Genomic DNA, 21,703 nt, shown 5'->3' with positions numbered 1-21,703 from the left:
CATTAAAAAGCTGTTGGGAATGTGTTTAGTACTTGTGGCTTTGGGTGTGGCCTGGTAGGACTGACTATCTTCCAGGGGAGGGTCCCAAAACATGGACCTCCAGCAACAGGGTGATGAGCCCTCTGTCTTTGGGGGAAAAACAAAAGGGGAGAATTGGTGCTTGTTTATGCTCTCACAGTCAGTGATTGAAGGCTTACCTCTTTAATTTTTGGCTTGTTGCTGTAATCAGCTACTCCACCACCTGAAAGCACAGCTCTCCCAGCTCAGCTGAGCTCCTCCTGATGAAAGAAATTACATTTTTCCATTCCTAAAGCCACTGAGCAAGTATGGCTTGTGCTTAAAACATAAAATGAGTTTTAATAAATTTGCTCCAAAATATTTTATTAAGTTTTATATAAAAAACAAAATAGAAGTAAGTTATGTGTTACACTGAATAACACACTGAAAGCATGTGTATGGTTGTGGTTTCTAATTTCTCTATAAAAGTAACCAGCCGTGATGGAAGAGAAAGAGTACATATCCTATTCACCATTTTTGGGGGTACACTTCAAAGTACAAAAAGCATAATAGACTTTAAAAATTACAAATAAAAATCTGTACATCAAGGCTATTTTTATGGCCTTTCCGCGTGCATAGCACTATGTAGAACGAGAGGAGGAACTGCCAAGAGAGGAACCATCGCATCAGGTGTTACAGGTCTGGCCCATTTGAGCTTGCAGGACCATCTCCTCTTTTCTCAAGGGGAAAGTATCGATCAGGTTGAAGAGGGCCACAGGCATCACCAGGGAGACATAGCGCTCCTTGTCCATGCCATGCTTATCCACTAGCACCATACTGAAGGAATAGAGTGGGATTCGCAGCAACAACCTAGGGCAGACAAAGAGAAGACGGTCAAACCTGACTCCCAAGGGTTCTGTTGGACCAACCAGAGCACTATAGTGACAGTATGCAGAGAAAGGCTTCCTACCGCCGACTTACTCATCTGAAGACCCTTACTACTCACAGTATGGTGCTTGGACTAACAGCGTCACTGGAGAATCCCATGCTCCACCCTGAACCTGCTGAATTACAATCTGAGTTACTAACAAGATCCCCAAATGAATGGTATGCACGTGAAAGGTTAAGTAGTACCGCTTCGCAACCGTCAGGAAGACACCGGGCCTGCCTCGGTGCACTATGTGCCAATAGTTACTACAAGGTATGTACGAAAATACTAATAGATTTTTTGCATTAAATTGGAGTCAACCCAAATTTACAGACTAGGTCTGCACAACCATGTACATACTAGAACTAGGGCCATGGTTAATAGGGGTGATTTTGCCCTCTAGGGAATATCTGGCTATGTCTGGACGCATTTTTTTGTTGGCACAGTGAAGGGGAACGTCTAGCCTCTAGGGAGACGGAAGCCTCCCCCAGCAAAGAATTAGCTAGCCCCAAATGCCAATAGTACCAAGGCTGAAAAACCCTGGACTAGGTGAAGCTGACTGAAGGTAAGTCTCCAAACATTGTAGTTCTGGCCCATTCTGGCTTATTCAGCAGCCAGCTCAGGACTGCACAGTTAGAGGAGATTAAGCTTGGTCTACACTCTAGGTATATTAACTTGGTTAATTTTAATTTCTGCCTCAATTCCCTCCCAAAAAGTCTGATTTTTTTCTACTCTATCATGCTAGAATTTATATTGTGTAAAATAATGATTTTTATATGAACAGAAACATGTTTAGATGAAATAAGCAGAGAAAGCAACCAAGCTGATCAGCTGAGCCCATTGAAAAATAAGCCCAGTCTTTTTTTTTTTTGATGTAGTGTTCCATGATTCATTGTTTACGTGTAACACCCAGTGCTCCATTCAATACATGCCCTCTTTAATACCCATCACCAGGCTAACCCATCCCCCCCACTCGCCTCCCCTCTAGAACCCTCAGTTTGTTTCTCAGAGTCCAGTGTCTCTCATGGTTCATCTCCTCCTCCGATCCTCCCCCTTCATTTTTCCCTTCCTGCTTTTTTTAACATATAATGTATGATTTGTTTCAGAGGTACAGGTCTGTGATTCAACAGTCTTACACAATTCACAGCGCTCACCATAGCACATACCCTCCCCAATGTCTATCACCCAGCCACCCCATCCCTCCCACCCACCCCCCCACCACTCCAGCAACCCTCAGTTTGTTTCCTGAGATTAAGAATTCCTCATATCAGTGCCACTCAGTCTTGATTTTACTTTTGACTTTACTTATCCAGAGGCTATGTGTAAGGCAGAATACACACTGCCATCTGTATTTAAAATGAAATATTTTTCCTCCCACAAAAGGATCAAGGGAAAAATATTCATTACTCAAAATCCAAACTGACTACACTTGCTCCTGCCTTTTAAGAGAGTTTCGGGTAAGATGGGAATAATTTATATTTTATCTCAGTGGGAGGTTAAATTGCTAATCCACCGATAATGACTAGAAGGAAAAGAAAGACAACATTAAAATATCTCTACCAGGTCTCCTGAGACGTAAGAGGGAAGCTCAGGAGTAGCTGACTGAGAAATGCATTAATGGAATGTTTGTAGACCATGGAGATAAACTGCGCTGCATCTTTAAAGAGAGGAGTATTTAGGGTTTTCTGGGGGAGAGGGGGATGTCCTAGGGCAGAAGGGTCCCAGAAAACAAGCGCAGAAAAGAAAGCCGGTCTGGAAGGAGAAAAAGGCCAAGCAATGTTGTGGTGGTTGGAGCCTGTGGGTTGCCTGTGGGGCAGCCAATGAGGGACTGGAGCATTTGATGTTATAGTGCTTCTGAGGCTAGGATGGAAATCTCCCATGGTGTCACCATCTGCTCCACACACATTCCTCATGTGAGCCTTGTGCCTTGACTGACAGAATATAAAGAGGAAAAACGACCATGGGAAGAAATGAGTGTTCAGGCCAGCAGGCTATCAACAGTTACTGGAGTATATCCCACCATGGCCAAGAGAACACAGAAATCTTGGGGATGGATGATGGGACACCCCACAGGTTCGGGGGGTGGTGCCAGGAGTGTGTTAGAGTTACATAAATGCCTGTCATCAGATTGGAATGAGCTCTTCCTGGAGAATCTTCTAGAAAACTCTACAGACTCAAAAATAATACGGGATGTTCTGTTTGTTTCAAGATGGCAAAGGAAGAATATCCTAACTCCCCTCCTCCCATGGACACAAGAAATTTACAACTACATATGGAACAATTTCTTCTGAAAAAACACCTGAGACCAGGCAGAGTGACTACTACATTTCAGGAAATGAGAACAAAGCCACATCCAAGCAGGTATGAAAAGCTGAACTACAGTCTCAGCAAAAAATCCACATGCCCAGCACAGTAACACCAATCAAGAGGGAGCTGAAAACCTGGAGCTTTTCCCCCGAGGATCAGAGTATTTCCACCCCTCTTGGGGAACCCTGTCTTGAGATCTGCACATGAGAGAGCTCTCCCCACATGGCTAGCTTTGAAAACTAATAGGGCTCAAGCACATGAGATGCGCAGGTCTGTGGTAGACTGAGAAATGGTGCTTACAGGGCTCAACATGCAAACTCACCCCAAAGTGCAACCCAGGAGCAGCCATTTGAAAAACACCCAGACATCAGGTGAGAGAGGCTCCTGATTGGGGGCCAGGGGCCTGAGGGAGACTCTCCAGGGACAGAGGTTCGTGGGTGCGATTTTCACACTCCACCTCTGTCTTGCTAAGGCTAGTGGAAGCCATCTCTCTTTTCTTAGTTTTGGCCTTTGGGCTACTTCGTTATACTCCAGCCAGCAGGTGCCATCTTTGTGCTATCCTGCCTTCTAAAGCTGGTGGGCACGGTCTCTCTCCATCCATTCCTTGCTCCCCGTCGTGCACACTCAAGCTCTCTTGCTTCCAGTCTGTCCATCGTGCTCACTTTCCCTCCAGCTCTGTCCATCTCTCTCTTCCCCAGCTCTCGCATGCACTCCCTCTCTGTCACACTCGTCTTCTCTCCATCTGTCCTTTGCACACTTGTTCCCCATTTCTCTCTCCCGTTCCCTCTCCTTCTCTCTGTATGTCCATCTCTTGCTTTGTCTGTGTGTGTCTCCTATGCTCCATCCCCCTTCTCTCCCTTTTATCCTTCTCTTTCTCAAGCCCTGTTTCTCTTTATGTGTCTATGTTGGTGTGTCTTTCTACCTCTTTATCTCTCCCCGTGTAGGTCTCGGTCTTTCTGTCTGTCTGTCTCAGCTTCCCCCTCTCTTCCTCTCTCTCCTTCTCTTTTTTTCCCCTACCCCTCTCTACATCCCTCTCACTCCATCTCGGTCCATGTCTCTTTCTCTGTCTCTGTGTCCATCTCCCCCACTCTGTCTCTCTCATTCTTCTCCCCCATATCACTCTACCCCCCCATTTGTGTGTGTCTCTGTCTCCTTTGATCCTGTCCCCTCTTTACCCCCACCTCCCTCTATCCTTTTCCTCTAACCATCTCCTTACAATTATTTGTGTCTTGGTCTCTCCCTGTGTGTGTCCCTCTCTTCTTTGCTCTGTCCCCCTCCCTCTCTCTTTATCCTTTTTTCAGTGAGTACCATCCTTTGCACTCTCCCTTTGCTTCACTCAAGCTGGTGGGCCCCATCTTCACACTCTCCATCTGCCTCCCTACAGCTCACTAGTATTTTCCAGAAAGGAGTGTACACCTTTTCTGGCTCCCTGATACTCGCTGATGCTGCTGCCAAGACACTTCTATATCATCTGGCTCTTGGGCCAGTGTTGCTTACACCTATAGGTCCTAAAAGACGGTAACCAACAGGAAAAAGTTCTTAAACAGCTACCACCTTCAGGAGACAGCAGTTAGTTCAGACCCAGGATTTCAGTCTTTCTGTGAAAGAGGTCTATTAGCTTATCATCATAGCTACAGCACGTGGGGTGGGCTTTTCATTAAATATACATCTAGGGACTGACTGTAAACCTTTCAGAGACCTTGGAGGGGAGATGCTATCTCTGTACTCTCCCTCTGCTGCTCTCCAGAGTACTAGCAGCTATGGGAGGGGAACTTACATAGTTTTTTACATCTGGTGCCATGGTTTTTGTAGATGCCACACAGAGGATACCCCTTGATCACCTGGCTCTAGTGGCCAAAAAGACTTAACATTCCTGGGTGCCACCAGACTGTAACAATCAAGAAGACAGTTCTTGGTAGGCTATCACCTCTGGGGCACTGCACAGACAGATTAAAACAGATCCCATCTTTCTGTGAAAAATTCCTATTTCCTTATCCTGGAGCTTCATCCTGAGGGGCAGGCTTCAGCTTTAGCACACATCTAGGAACCTATAGGTCCTAGAAAAGAGCTTATTCACTTGTCTGAGGTCCCAATTTTTGTGACTGCCACCCAGGGGACACCTCCCGATCACGCAGCTCAGATGACCAGTGGAGCTAACATTTACAGTCCCACAGCACTATATGTATATTTGCATCCTTAACAGCTGCTGATTGGGGGTCTGGCTTCCAATGAGTCTGAATCTAAGTGCTAAGATACTCACCATTGGCACACGGATACATACTGGCACACTCTCAAATATTGGAAGCTACTGAAAATAAAATAGTCTGCTTAGAGAATCAGAAAGGTTTGAGAGAACCAAAAGCTAGGGCACAGATGACCAATAAAGATCTTCTCCTATATAAGACCACCATTTCAACATTGGGAGAAGTGGCTGTTTCATCTAATGCAACAGAAGAATATGCTCCAAACAACATAGCAAGATCAAACCTTGGAAAATAAACCTTAATAAAATGGAGAAAAGTAATCTACCTGATAAAGAGTTCAAAGTAATGATCATAAAAATGCTCACTGAACTCGGAAAAAGAATGGTTTAGTACAGTGAGAACTTCAAAAAAGAAAATAAAAGTACCAAACAGAAGTCACAGACCCGAAGAATTCAATAACCGAATTTAAAAATATGTAAGAGGAATTCAACAAACTAAATGAAGCAGAAGAAATAATCAGTGAGCTCAAAGACAGGGCAGAAGAATTTTAAATTTTTCTTTTTGCTGCTCTGAATGGGTAAACAATGAAAATAGCTTAAAGGACATATGGAACAACAGAAAACAAACTAACATTTGCATATAGTATGGTTCCATTAGACTATCAGCATGTATTTTCAACAGAAACTTTGCAGGCCAAAGGGAGTGGCAGGATACATTCAAAGTGTTCAACGAAAACCGCTTCCAACCAAGAATATTCTATTCAACAAAATTATTCAGAATTGAAGGAGACATAGTTTTGCAGACAAGCTAAAGGAGTTCACCACCACTAAACCACCCTTACAAGAAATGGTAAAGGGACTTCTTTATGCTGAAAAGAATGGGCACTAATTAGTAACAAGAAAATATATGAAAGTATACATCTCATTGGTAAAGGTAAATATATAGTAAAGGTAGTAGATTTATCACATAAAGTTAATAATAAAAGGTGAAAATAAAGTAGTAAAAATAACTATAACTACAATAAGTTAAGGGATACACAAGATAAAAAGATGTAGTTGTGACATCAAAAACATAAAACATAGTCTTTGGGTAAATACCTAGTAGGGCAATTGCTGGATCAGAGGGGAGTTCTATTTTTAACTTTTTGAGGAACCTCCATAGTGTTTTCCACAGTGGTTGTACCCGTTTGCATTCTCCCCCAACAGTGCACAAAGGTTCCCCTTTCTCCACATCCTCAATACCTGTTGTGTTGACTTTAGCGATTCTGACGGGTGTGAGGTGATATCTCACTGTGGTTTTGATTTGCATTTCTCTGATGATGAGTAGTGTTGAACATCTTTTCATGTGTCTATTGGTCACCTGTAGGTCTTCTCTGGGTAGGGAGAAGTGTACATTTTAAAATTGTTTTTTGAGTGTTGAGTTGCATAAGCTCTTTTGATATTTTGTATACTAACTCTTTATCAGATATGTCATTTGCAAATACCTTCTCCCATTCAGTAGGCTGCCTTTTAGTTTTGCTGATGGTTTCCTTCACTGTGCAGAAGCTTTTTATCTTGATGAAGTCCCAATAGTTTTTGTTTTTGTTTCCCTTGCCTCAGGAAACATATGTACAAGGAAGTTGCTATGGCCGACGTCAAAGAGGTTATGGTCTGTGTTCTCTAGGATTGTTATGGTTTCATGTCTCACATTTAGGTCTTTGATCCATTTTGAATTTTTGTGTATGGTGTAAGAAAGTGGTTTAGTTTCATCCTTTTACAGGTTTCTGTCCAGTTTTCCCAACACCATTTGTTGAAAAGACTGTCTTTTTTTCCATTGGATATTCGTTCCTGCTTTGTCAACAATTAACTGACCATATATTTGTGGGTTCTTTTCCGGGTTTTCTATTCTGTTCCATTGCCCTATGTGTCTATTTTCGTGCCAATACCATACTGTTTTGATTACTACAGCTTTGTAATATATCTTAAAGTCTGGAATTGTGATGCCTCCAGCTTTGCTTTGCTTTTCCAAGGTTGCTTTGGCTATTTGGGGTCTTTTGTGGTTCCATACAAATTTCAGGATTATCTGTTCTAGCTCTGTGAAAAATGCTGGTGGTATTTTGATAGGGATTGCATTAAATGTGTAGATTGCTTTGGGTAGTATAGACATTTTAACAGTATTTGTTCTTCCAATCCATGAGCATGGAATGTCTTTCCATTTCTTTGCATTGTCTTCAATTTCTTTCATCAGTGTTTTATAGTTTTCAGGGTACAGGTCTCTCACCTCTTTGGTTAGGTTTATTCCCAGGTATCTTATTTTTGGTGCAATTTTAAGTAAGTTTTTCTTAATTCTCTTTCTATACACCAATAATGAAGCAGTAGAAATACAATAGGTTTCTATACATGGATTTTGTATCCTGTGACTTTACTGAATTCATTTATCAGTTCTACCAGTTTTTTGGTGGAGTCTTTCAGGTTTTCTACATAGAATATCATGTCATCTACAAATATTAAAAATTTTAATTCTTCCTTTCCAATTTGGATGCATTCTTTTTGTTGGCTGATTGCTGTGGCTGGAACTGCCAGTACTCTGTTGAATAAAAGTGGTGAGAGTGGACATCTTTGTCTTGTTCCTGACCTTAGGGAGAAAAAGCTCTCAGTTTTTCCCCATTAAGGATGATGTTCTCTGTGGTTTTTTTTTTACATATGGCCTTTATTATGTTGAGGTAGTTTCCCTCTAAACCTTTGTTAAGGGTTTTTTTTTCTGCATCAATTGAAATGATCATATGGTTCTGATCCTTTCTCTTATTGATGTGATGTATCACATTGAGTGATTTGTGAATATTGAACCATCCTTGCAACCCAGGAATAAGTCCCACTTGATTGCAGTGAATGATTTTTAATGTACTGTTGGATTCAGTTTGCTTGTATTTTGTTGAGGACTTTTGTATCTATGTTCAGAGAAATTGGCACGTACTTCTTTTTTGTAGTGTCTTTATCTGGTTTTGGTATCAGGTAATGCTGGCCTCATAGAATGAATTTGGAAGTTTTCCATTTTTTAGAATATTTTGAGAAGAATAGGTATTAACACTTCATTAAATGTTTGGTAGAATTTTCCTTTGAAGATAACTGGCCCTTGAGTTTTGTTTGTTGGGAATTTTTTGATTACAGGCTCAATTTCTTTGCTGATAGTCTGTTCAAGTTTTCTATTTCTTCTTATTTCAGCTTTGGTAGGTGATAGGTTTCTCAGCATTTATCCGTGTCTTCTAGGTTGTCCAATTTGTTGGCATATAGTTGTTCATAATATTCTCTTATAACTGTATTTCTGTGGTGTTGGTTGTTATTTCTCTCCTCTCATTTGTGATTTATTTGTGTCCTTTCTCTTTTCTTGATAAGTCGGGCTAGAAGTTCATCAATTTTATTAATTTTTTCAAAGAACCAGCTCCTGGTTTCACTTACCTGTTCTATTGGTCTTTTAGTTTCTATATCATTTATTCTGATCTAATCTTTTTTCTTTTTCTAGCTCCTTTAGGTGTACCATTAGGTTGAGATTTTTCATGCTTCTTGAGGCCTGTATTGCTATGAACTTCCCATTTAGAACTGCGTTTACTGCATCCCAAAGGTTTTTGACCATTGTGTTTTCATTTTCATTTGTTTCCATGTAGTTTTTTATTTCTTCTTTGATTTCCTGGTTGACCCATTCATTGTTTAGTAGCATATTTTTTAACCTCCATGTATTGTGGTCTTTCCAGATTTTTTCTTGTGGTTGACTTCTAGTTTCATAGCATTGTGGTCAGAAAAGATCCAAGTTATGACTATGATTGTTTCATTTTGTTAAGTCCTGTTTCTGGCCTAATATGTGATCTATTCTGGAGAATGTTTAATGTGACTAGTGCCCTTTTAAAATATATAATACTTTATGTGTTAGTTTGTACTCTAGGAAAAAAAAAATAAAATTCTATTTATCAACAAAATAGCTGGAGACCAAAAAAAGAAAATAAAAGCAGTTCTAAAAGGAAAATTCATAGTGATAAATGCCTACCTCAAATAAGAAAAAAATCTGAAATAATGTAACTTTACACCTCAACCAGAACAAGTGAAGGCCAAAACAGAAGAAAGGAAATAAAGTTCACAGTGAAAATAAATGAAACACACAATAGAAAAGATCAATGAAAGAAGAGCTAGCTTTTTGAAAAGACGGCAATACTGATAAATCTTTAGCTAGATTCACAAAGAAAAAAAAAGAGGGCTCAAATAAGTAAAATCAGAAATGAAAGAGATGTTACAACTGATAAGAATATAGAAAATCATAAACTACTATGAACAATTATATGCTAACAAATTAGACAACCTAGAAGAAATGTATAAAATTCTAGAAACATTTAACTTTCCCAAACTGAATCATGAAGAAATAGAATATCTGAACACACCAATTTCTAGTAAGGCTATTGAATCAGTAATCAAAAAACTGTCCACCAAACAGAAGACCAGGTCCACATAGCTTCACTGGTGAATTATAGCAAACATTCAAAGAAGATGATTAATAACAATCCTTCTCAAACCGTTCCTAAAAATGGAAGAGGATGGAACACTTCCAAGCTTATTTTATGAGGCCAGAATTTCCCTGATACCAAAACCAGATGAAGACACTACAAGACACTAGAAGAAAAGCCCAATATCCCTAATGAACATAGTTGCAAAAATCCTCAACAAAACACTAGCAAGCTGAATTCAACAATACAATAAATGGATCATTCACCATGATCAAGTGGGATTTCTTTCAGGGATGCAAGGACAGTTCAACATCTGTTCAACATGATACACCACATTTACAAAATGAAGGATAAAAAGAATATACTCATCAATAGATGCAGAAAAACAATTTGCAAAACTCAATATTGTTTATGATGAAAACTCTCAACAAAGTATAGAGGAAACAAACCTCAACATAACACAGGCTATATATGCCAAGCCCACATCTAACATCATACTTGATGTCAAAAAACTGAAGGTTTTCCAATAAGGTCAGGAACAAGACAAGGATGCCCACTCTCACCATTATTATTTAACATACTATTAGAAATCCTCCCCACAGCAGTTAGGAAAGGAAAATAAATCAAAGGCATCCAAATTGGAAAGGAAGTATTAAAGCTGTCACTATTTACAGAGGACGTATTATATACAGAAACAGAAAATCCTAAAGATTGCACCAATACATGAATTCAGGAATGTTAGAGGATGCAAAAATCAAGATGCAAAAATCTTTTGCATTTCTCTACACTAATAATGAAGTATCAGAAAGAAAATTAAGAAAACAAGCACTTTCACAATTGCATGAAAATGAATAAAATACCTAGGAATAAATTCAAGGAGGTTAAAGACCTGAACACTGAAATCTTTAAGACACGGATGAATGAAATTGAAGAAAATACACAGAAAAAAAAAAGATATTCCATGCTCATGAATTGGGATATTGTTAAAATGTCCATACTACCCAAAGCAATATACAGATGCAATCCCTATCAAAATTCTAATTGTATTTTTCACAGAAACAGAACAAAAAAAAAATCATTAAATTTGTATGGAAGCACAAAAGATGCTGACTAGCTAAAACAATTTTGAGAAAGAAGAACAAAGCTGGAGGCAATATGCGCCTTGATTTCAAACTATATTACAAAACCAATCAAAACAGTATGGTACTGTCATAAAATCAGACACCTAGGTCAGTGTAACAGAATAGGGAGCCCAGAAATAAACCCACACACATATGCTCAATTAATTTATGACAAAAGAGCCAAGACTTTACAATGGGGAAAGGACAATTCCTTCAATAAATATTTTTGGGAAACTGGACCACTATCATACACTATATACAAAAATAAACTAAAAAATGCCTTAAAGACTTGAATGTAAGACGTAAAACCCTAACATATAGGAGAATATATAGTCAGTAAATCCATCATCACCGTGATGCTTTTTTGGATTTGACACCAAAAGTAGAGGCAACAAAAGCAAAAATAAACAAGTGGGAATACATCAAATTAAAAAGTTTCTGCATAGGCAATTATCAACAAAATGAAAAAGCAACCTACTGAATTAGACAAAGTATTTGCAACTCATACCTGAGAACTCAGTAACAAAACAAACACAAAATAAAAAATGGGCAGAAGAATTGCATAGATGTTTTCCCACAGAAGACATACACCTGGCCATCAACTACATAGCTGTTAACAGGTCCCAGAGCATTCAATTAGGAATATCCTGGTTTATTTTTATTTTTTTAAAGATTTTTTTTTTTTTTTTTATCTGACAGAGAGAGATACAGCGAGAGAGGGAACACAAGCAGCGGGAGTGGGAGAAGGAGAAGCAGGCTTCCCGCGGAGCAGGAAGCCCGATGCGGGGCTCGATCCCAGGACCCTGGGACCATGACCTGAGCCGAAGGCAGACGCTTAATGACTGAGCTACCCAGGCGCCCCTGGTTTATTTTTTTTTTTTTAAATCACTTCACCTCCAAAAAAAGAAAAAGAGAAAGAAAAAAGAAAATGTGCTGACCATCACTAATCAGAGAAGTGGAAATCAAAACCACAGGGAAATAACACCTCACTCCTGTTAGAATGGCTATTATCAGAAAGACAAAAAGTATGTGTTGGTGGGGGCGCCTGGGTGGTACAGTCAGTTAAGCATCTGACTCTTAGTTTTGGCTCCAGTCATAATCTCAGGGTCATGAGATTGAGCCCCGCATCATGCTCTGCACTCAGCTGGGAATCTGCTTAAGACTCTATCCCTCTCCTCCTCCTCTCCCCCTTTCCCCCCCGCCACCACTCCCCTCTCAAATTAATTTTTTTTTAATATTTTATTTGACGGAGAAAGAGAGTGCAAGAGAGGGAACATAAGCAGGGGGAGTGGGAGAGGGAGAAGCAGGCTTCCCGCGGATCAGGGAGCCCGATGCGGAGCTCGATCCCAGGACCCTGGGATCATGACCTGAGCCGAAGGCAGATGCTTAATGACTGAGCCACCCAGGCGCCCCTCAAATTAATAAATCTTGAAGAAAAAAAGGCATTAGTGAGGATGTGGAGGAAGGGAACACTTGGGCACTGTTGGTGACAATGTATATTGGTGCAGTCATTTTGGAAAACAGTATGGATATTCCTCAAAAAAATTAGTAAGTATATGATTGTCCAAATTCCACTTTTGGGGGTTTATCTGAAGAAAATTTAAAAAAAACTTGAAAAGGTATATGCACCCTCATCTTTACTCCAGCATTATGTACAATAGCCAAGAGATGGAAACAATGTAAGTGTCCATCAATGGGCAAATGGATAAAGTATATTTGGTATGAAAAGGACAGTGGACCTTTTCATACCAAATTTACTTGAAGCATAATAGTTCACTAAATCTGTTTCAGACTATGGAGAATTTGCACTCACGTGTGAGTGAGAAAACAGGGAGGTGGGAACTTTGCAACACCAGGCATTGCTGCTGCCTGTTAATTGTTTTATCATGGCTTCAGTGCCATTTGAAAATAGTACTCTAACCAGACAAGAGAAGTTTTAGATTCTCCAGGCATTCTGCATCTCCTGTTCTTTCATGCTTTCCATTCTTTGCTTAAATTGGCTCTTTTCATCTGCACTAGACTCTAGGGTGAATTCAAAGGGAAAAAGATAAAACATCCATCTACCAAGTCCCTTATTCCTCACTGATAGGTCTGATAAAGGGGTCATGTGGCCTGACACTGAATCCATTAAGTAATTCATGGACAGATCATCTCTGCGTGACATCTACCTGGACTATCTTCTGGCTACCCAGTAATGATTGACCCGCTTTTTATAGGCTGACCTTGCAAAATTTCCACTTCAAAGTTGTGAAGTCTTTGGTAAAACGCTAGGCCAGTGGTTCTCACAGTGTGAGCCCCAGACCACCAGCTTCGGCCACACATGGGAACATGCCTGAAGTGCCAGTTCTCAGGCCCCAGCCTAGACCTACTGAAGCAGATGCTGTGGGGGTGGGGCCTGAATTCTATGTTTTAACAGTGTTCCAGGCGATTCTGAGGCTGCTCAGGTTTGAGAAGCACTGAGTAATTCATGTATGCAACTTCTTTGTTGCTTTGGTCATCCCCAGCCTGCAGAAGTCTATAGTCACCCCAACATCTACAACTTGAGTGATAGAAGTTTTTGTCTTAAATCAGATTTTTCTGTTCTTCAAATTTCAATAGTTTAAAATCACATCACATCAAAATTTCATCAAGATTCCCTCTATTTATCTGTAATCCAAAGACTAACATTTAGCCGATTCTGTGACAGGTTTTTAAAAAATCATGAGTGCAGGGTATGAGCAGGTAGGTCTAAATTACCAACAGCTTCGAACACAGACGTTGAGAATTTTTGTTAGACATTTTCAGATGTCAACATAGTCCTCTCCTGAGTTTTGCTGTTTTCAACTTGAAAGAAGTGTAAATACACTCTTAGAGGCTACCCTTACCCCTGGAAATAGTAAATCTGTTTCAGTTTCCAATCATTTCCTCCACTTACTTAGCTCCAACATGGTGCCAGGCACTGTGCTAGGTATTGGATAGCAAATGTTGAGGAGATCTGGTGGTGACCTCAAAAGTGTCACCTCTAGAGAGGTGCTCGCAAATGCGACAGGACCAAAAAATGTATATATAAAAGCTTATGAGTATACCCAGCCTTCTCCCTCTTTCAGCCAACTAAAGGTAATTGAGGCATCCTCATTTCTTTTTCCCTCCCTTGCCCTCTGAGATTTTGACCTTGGTATGGATGGGGCACTCTTTTTGGGTGGAAAGGTATAAATCAAACGTGGGGGGTGCCAAAAGGCAGAGGGAAAATAGACACATTAAAGAATCTATTGTGTCGATCTATGACTTCACTCTATTGTGTCGATCTATGACTTCACTGGCTCAGGACATATTTCTATCCTATACTCTCCCAAGGAATCTCTGTGAACCTCTTTGAACATCTGTGATGGGGCTCATCAAGTCCTCTTTCATTTTCTTCTTCTTGGGAATACAGAAATGCTGCATTTCCCAGGCTGCCTTGAAGTTCAATCGCAATCACAGGATGAATTCTAGCCAATGGCCTTGGAGAGAACAATTTTCTGCTTCCAATGTGAAGCATGAAAGAGGAGTAGGGTTTATTTTTCCTCTCTTCCCCCTTTGCAGAAACCTGGAAGTCATGTCTTCTAAATGTTGATGCTACAAGATTGTGGGGCCACATCAGCCTGGGCCCCTGAAAGACTCTGAAGAGTAGTGACTATTGGCTATCAACAAGCACCCCCCCCCCGCTTGCACTGTGGGAGAAAAAAGGATGGGTGAGAAAGAAGATTTTGAGGAGTTTTGCTTTAGCCTAATTATCCTTTTCACAGTGGTCAAGAGATGCAAGTAAATATTTGGGATTGTTCTGAAATTACCTTTTGGCTGTTGAATTCTGCTTTTTTAAGGTACCACGACTCAGAGCCTGAGCACCATGATTCTAGCTTTGTAAGTATTACCGAAGTAAAATAAAGTTGTTAAAATGGGGGTGTGGACAAGTACCCTGTAAGCATGGAGGTAAGAGAGGCCAAGCCTGCAAAGGCTAACTGGATGCCCGCTCTCCTAATAACACAAAGGATTGCGAAGGTCCTTTTTGCAGCCTCTTCCTTACTCACCCCAACCCCATGCAGCAGAAAGAAAAACAGCCAAGACAAAGCACAGACCCTTCGTTAAAGAGGGAAAGAAGAGAACACTGGAAATTATCCACCACATTATATATTTTGCACAAGCAGCACCATGCCAATTAACATGGTTCTAGAACTCTCAGACTACAAGCAATTCAACATTGAAGGTTACCTGGAATTAATACTGAGTAGCGAGAAATCAGGGAGCCTGATCCCCAAAAAGCACATTGTAGGGACTACAATTTACAGACAGGACTTCCACCTACCTGAGCTGCAGAGCCAGGGCTGGAGGCATAATCTTTGTGCCTATCCTGCCGACGAGGGTCGGGAACACACCCACAAGCTCCACCACTGTGATATGTCGAAGATCCAGGCCACACTGTGCTTGCTGGGAAGCAACAACAGAAGGGGAGGCATGAGCATGAAGAAAGAGACTTCCAGGTCAAACTACAGACATCCAGAAACAGCAGTGTTCTGTTTGGGAAAGTTTATTTGCCTACTCCAAACATTCTTGAGAACAGTGGAGAAACTGGGGTTCAATTAGTGGCTTAAAACCCAAATACCCTCCTAGAGAAACCATTCAGCAATGGCTCAGCAATAAGATTGTGAAAACCTGAGCAAGATGGCAGTCTTCTGTATTTCCAGAGGAGGTGAGACTTTGCATGAGCTGAAGATCCTAGAAAGTGTCCAAAACCACCCCCAGAGAATTCCAATTTGTTTTCAAGGAGAGAAGAGTTATTTCCAGAGTCCCCTTATCTGCCCCTGCTTCTCCCCCACCTTTGCCGTAAGCTCCTCACACCCAAACAAACACAGTAAGAAAAGACACAGTAATCAAAGGTTTCAATCTTCGTCTGGTGCCCTAGTTTTCACATCTGATGACCTGCCTTTTATACCTGCTGCCCACAGGACACCCTTTGATAGCCTGATGCTAGAGGCTGGGGGCCGGGAGGAAAGGGCTTGCATTCCTGGGTCCCAAGGGACCATAACAATTGGAGACAGGGTTACTGGTGCACTACAACTCCTACGGCACAGCGCAGATGGAAGACTGAAACGCCAGCAGCATTTCTTTTCTTTTTTTTTTTAAGATTTTATTTATTTGAGAGCGAGCGAGCAAGAGAGTGAGCGAGTACATAAGTGGGGGGAGGGGCAGAGGCAGAGGGAGAAGCAGACTCCCCCGCCGAGCAGGAAGCCCAACATGGGGCTCGATCCCAGGACCTCGGGACCATGACCTGAGCCAAAGGCGGACACTGAACCGACTGAGCCACCCAGGAGCCCCTCCCAGCATCCTCTGAGAATGGGACCTATCTGCTTGTCCAGGAGGTCTGGCCTGAGGGGCAGGCTTTTGGTTTGGCATCCATCTAGGGGCCTCCAGAGGTACTCTCGGGGACTGGCGACCAGTGGATGCTGTCTTTGTGCTCTAACTCTGCCTCATTCCACCTCACTGGTATCTTCCAGAAAGGAGCTCATTCCCTTGTCTGGGAACTTGATTTTTATGGCTGCCGCCAGGAACACCTCGCTATCTCACCTGGCTGTGGCGTCCAGTCGGGCTTACACTAGCAGTCCTGCAGGCCCGTAACCAAAGGAGAGAGGGTTCTTAAATAGCCACCACCCTCAGGGCACAGCACGAGGTAACAGACCCGGGAGCTCAGTCATTATGTGAAAGAGGCCTGTGAGCTTATCATCATAGGGGCGGCCTGAAGGGCAGGCTTCTCATTAAATACACATCCAAGGGCAGACTGTGAACCTTTCCAGAGACCTTGGACGGTGTCTGGTGTCCTGATTTTTGTAGCTGCCACTCACGAAATGCCCCTTGGTGGCCTGGCTCCGGTGGCTGGGAGGGCCTATGGGACTGTAACAATCAGACAGTTCTTGGCAGGCTCCCCTGCCCCCGACCCCGGGGCACTAGACAGCCGACTGAAGCTCAACCCCAGTATTTCTGTGAAAGAGGCCTGTTTGTTTGGCCTGGATCTTTGGCCAAAGGGGCAGACTTCAGGCTTGGCACACATCTAGGGGCCTGCAGACTTGCTCTCAGGGAACATGGGCCAGGGGACACTGTCTTTGCACCCTCGCTCTCTGGAGGTTTTCTCGGCTAGCCCAGGCAGGGGAATTAATGCATTGCCCTACCCACTATGGATCAAGACTCACAGCCACTCCTGACCAGAAAGCCTATTTGGGAAAATGTGGGAGTTGCCGTAAGTGAACTCTTCCAGTCCTGCCCAGGCAGGAGCATGAGTCATGGCCCCACCAGCTATGGAATATGGCTTCCACCCAGCCCCCTCCCTCTGACAGGGAAGATTGGTAAGAACACCAGGGCACTACCTAACGCAGCCACTCCCAAGCTGGGAGGTAGGTGGGCAGAGCTGATTGCTACCAGAGTGAACACAGTAGTCCTGTTGGGACATGAACGTGAAGCTTGGGTCGACTTGACTCAAGACCAAAAATGAAGAGCATTAGTGGCCTTGGAGCTGCTGCTCCCACTGAGCCCAAGCAGGGAAACTGATGCTTCACCCACTCATCTGTCGCCCCACTTATTGCTGAGCACAGCCTCCCGACTGCCCAACTGGGGCACCTTCCCACAGCACAAGGGATGCTGGGTGGCCTATGTAACAGCCCTGCTTAGAGGGGCACTTGATCAGAGGGCACAGCCCATGACTTTCCCTGTCTGGAGAGCAAAACCGGTAGCCTCACCTGACCATGATATTCAGCGCACACTCTTGCCTCATTCAGGTCCACGAACAGGGAGCTGTGCAGGCCCTGGTTTCCATCGTGCCACCCCACCAGAGCAGGGAGGCGAAGTCATAGCTCCACCTCCTGCTGAGTATAGTAGCCAGTCCTGCCTACGAAGCCTGACTCGAGAATCCAGCCTATCCTACAGCTTCACTTGGATAAGGAAGCAAGCCAGCAGTCTTACCCAGCTATTCTCAGTAGGGGCACACACACCCCACCCCCGACCACCGGCCTTAGAACCCAAACAGTTGCCTTGCCCCAAAATAGAGCCTAAGAGCAGGCCCCACGTGTCCAAAGACACTACCAGCAGACATGTCCAAAAAACCAAAACTGAGATGATTGCTGAGAACTGTCTCAGCCAGAGTGAACCTGCAAAGTCTGGAAGAGAACACTTACTCGAATGTGTAGATACCAACACAAGGAATCAAGGATCATGAAAAAACACCAAAGGAAACCAATCAAGAACACCACCAAAGGGAACTAATAAAGCTCTAATAACTGATGCTACAGAAATGGAAATCTATGGATGGTCAGAAATTCAGAATAATTCTAAGTTTAGTGAACTACAGGAATGCATAGACAACTAGACAAAATGAGGAAAGCAATGTATGAACAAGACGAGTTCAACATAGAAACAATTAGAAAAAAACAGGGGTGCCTGGGTGACTCAGTCCATTAAGCATCTGCCTTTGGCTCAGGTCATGATCCCAGGGTAACTGGGACTGTGCCCCTCATCGGACTCCTGACTCAGTGGGGAGCCTGCTTCTCACTCCCCCTCTCCCTCTGCCATTTCCCCTGCTTATGTTCTGTCAGATAAATAAAATCTTTTAAAAAATAAATTAAAAAAAAAAAAATCCCAGGGGTGCCTGGGTGGCTCAGTTGGTTGAGCGACTGCCTTCAGCTCAGGTCATGATCCTGGAGTCCCGGGATCGAGTCCCGCTCAGCGGGGAGTCTGCTTCTCCCTCTGACCCTCCTCCCTCTCATGCTGTCTCTCATTCTCTAATAAATAAATAAAATCTTTTAAAAAAATAAAAAATAAAATAAAATAAAAATCCCAGAGTTAACGCATACAGTAACTCAACTGAACAATTCTATACAGAGCGTCAAAAGCAGTCTTGGCCATGCAGAAGAAAAAAAAAAAAAAAAAAAAAAAAATCAGGAACCTGGCAGATGCAGCATTTTAAACTACCCAGTCAGAGGAGAAAAAAAGAATAAAGAATGAAAAAGGAATAAAGCCTAAAGGACTTATGGGACAGAATGAAAAGAAACAATATTCACATTATGGGAATTTCAGAAGGAGGGGAAAAAAAAGGGAGAAAGGGGCAGAAAATATATTTAAAACAATAATGGCCGAAAACTTCCCAAACCTGGAAAGAGAAATGGACATCCAGATCAAAGATGCCCAAATGATCTCAAATAGGGCTATACTGAGACACATCATAATTAAATTGTCAAAAGTCAAAGAGCAATAATTTTAAAAATAGCAAAAGAAAAGAGAGAAGTTACATACAAGGGAAACCCATAAGACTATTAGTGGATTTTTTAACAAACTTTTCAGGCCATAAGATAATGGGATAGCATATTCAAAATATTGAAAGAAAAAAAACTGTCAGCCAACCATAATCTACCAGGTGAAGTGGTCCTTCAGAAATGGGGAGATAAAGACTTTCCTGAGCAAACCAAAGTTGAGGGAATTGATCTCCACTAGACCTACATTATAAGAAATGCTCAACAGAGTTCATTAAGTGGAAATAAAAATACTAGCTGACATCATAAAAACATAAGGCAGCAATGTAAAAGTCACTGTTGATGGTAAATATATGATCAAAATTGGATTCTGTAATATGATAAAGATGATGCTTAATTCACTCACAGCTCTAGTTTTAAAGTTAAAAAACAAATGAAGTAAAAATAACTCAAACTACAATCATCTGTTATTAGTTACACAATATAAAAACGTGTGAACTATAACATCAGTAACCTAAAATGTGAGAGGGAGAAGTACAAGTATAAAGCTTAGGAATTCTATTGAAGTTAAGTTGATATTGGTTTAAAACAGAGTGTTACAATTTTAAGATATTGTATGTCAGTCTCATGGTAACCACAAGGGAAAAACCTGTACTAATTATACAAAAGAACATGAAGACGTCAAAGCATATTGAAACCATAAGACATCAAACACACACACACAAAAAGACAACAAGTAAAGACAGAAGAAACAATAGAGCTATAAAACAATAAAAAACAACAAAATAGAAGGTACATTCTTATCAATAATTACTCTAAATGTAAACATTAAATTCTCCAATCAAAAGGACAGAATACGTGGATTTTTTTTTTTAAAGATTTTATTTATTTATTTGAGAGACTGAATGAGAGAGAGAAAGAGCACATGAGGGGGGGAGGGTCAGAGGGAGAAGCAGACTCCCCTCTGAGCAGGGAGCCCGATGCGGGACTCGATCCCGGGACTCCAGGATCATGACCTGAGCTGAAGGCAGTCGCTTAACCAACTGAGCCACCCAGGCACCCGTGGATTTTTTTTTTTTTTTTTTTTTTTTAAAGATCCAACTATATGCTGCCTACAAGAGACTCACATTAGCCTTAAAGACACATATAGACTGAGTGTGTGAATGAAAAGGGATATTTCAAGTAAATGGCAACCACAAAAAGTAGGAGTAACTATACTTGTATCATACAAAACACTTTAATCTAAAAATGGTAAAAGGAGACAAGGGGTGCCTGGGTGGCTCAGTCAGTTAAGTGTCCATCTTCAGCTCAGGTCAATGATCTCAGGGTCCTGGGATTGAGCCCCGTGTCCAGCTCCCTGCTCCACAGTGTGTCTGCTTCTTTCTCTCCCTCTCTCCCTCTGCCCCTCCCCCTAGTACTCATACACGCCCTCTGTCTCAAATAAATAAAATCTTAAAAGAGACAAAAAAGGTCATTATATAATGATAAAGGGATCAATACATTGGGAAGATATAAAAATTGAAAATATTTATGTACCCAACATCAGAGCAACTAAATACATAAAGCAAAAACAGAGCTAAAAGGACAAATAAACAGCAATACAATAATGGTTGAGGACTTTAATATCCCTCTGTCAACAATGGAGAGATCATCTATTCTCCAAAGATAACCAATAAGGAAACAGTGGATTTGAACAATACTGTAGACCAAATGGACCTAAATGACATATAAAGAACACTCTGAGAAGAGCAGAGTACACATTCTTCAAATACTCATGGAATATTTTCTAGGAAAGACCATATATTAGGCCACAAAACAAGTCTTAGCCAATTCAATAAGAATAAAATCCTACCAAGTATCTTCTTTTCACATAATGGTATAAAACTAGAAATCAGTAACAAGAGGAAAGTAGAAACACCCAAATACATGGAAATCAAACACTCCCCTGAATAGCCATTGTATTGGAGAAGAAATCAAAGGGGATATAAAAAAGTATCTTGAGACAAATGCAAATGAAAACACATTATATCAAAACATATGGGATACAGCAAAAGCAGTTCTGAGAGGGAAGTTCATAGCAATAAAAGCCTATATTAAGAAGAAATTTCCCAAATAACCTAATTTTATGCCTTAAGGAACTAGAAAAAGAAAACAAACTGAGCCAAAAGTTAGCAGAAGGAAGGAAATAAGATTAGAGTAGGAATACACTAAATATAGAACAGGAAAACAATAGACAAAAAAATAACCAAACTAAGATTTGGTTCCTTGAAAGATAAACAAAATTGACATACCTTAACTAGACTGACCAAGGAAAAAAAAAGGATCCAAATCAACAAAATTATAAATGAAAAAGGAGATATTACAACTGATACCACAGAAATATAAATAATCACAAGAGGCTACTATGAACAAGTACATGCCAAAAACTG

General features: G+C 41.3%; 1 protein-coding gene across 4 annotated transcripts in view; it reads right to left on the bottom strand.

The window, feature by feature from the left end:
• Positions 1-364: 364 nt before the first annotated feature.
• Positions 365-21,703, bottom strand: part of SRPX (sushi repeat containing protein X-linked) — a 114,951-nt gene continuing 93,612 nt past the window's right edge. For all 4 annotated transcript variants that reach the window (XM_021681685.1, XM_021681702.1, XM_044911703.1 and 1 more), the window contains 2 exons: positions 15,347-15,468; positions 365-867 (listed from right to left, as the gene is read on the bottom strand). In XM_021681685.1, the coding sequence (XP_021537360.1) occupies positions 684-867; positions 15,347-15,468 (306 nt within the window). In that variant the 3' untranslated portion in view covers positions 365-683. The remainder of the gene's footprint in view (positions 868-15,346; positions 15,469-21,703) is intronic.

Source organism: Neomonachus schauinslandi, chromosome X, assembly GCF_002201575.2.
Source record: "Neomonachus schauinslandi chromosome X, ASM220157v2, whole genome shotgun sequence".
NCBI classification, from domain to species: domain Eukaryota; kingdom Metazoa; phylum Chordata; class Mammalia; order Carnivora; family Phocidae; genus Neomonachus; species Neomonachus schauinslandi.
The sequence above is the reverse complement of the archived record's forward strand: the minus strand, read 5'-3'. Positions and strand labels throughout refer to the sequence as shown.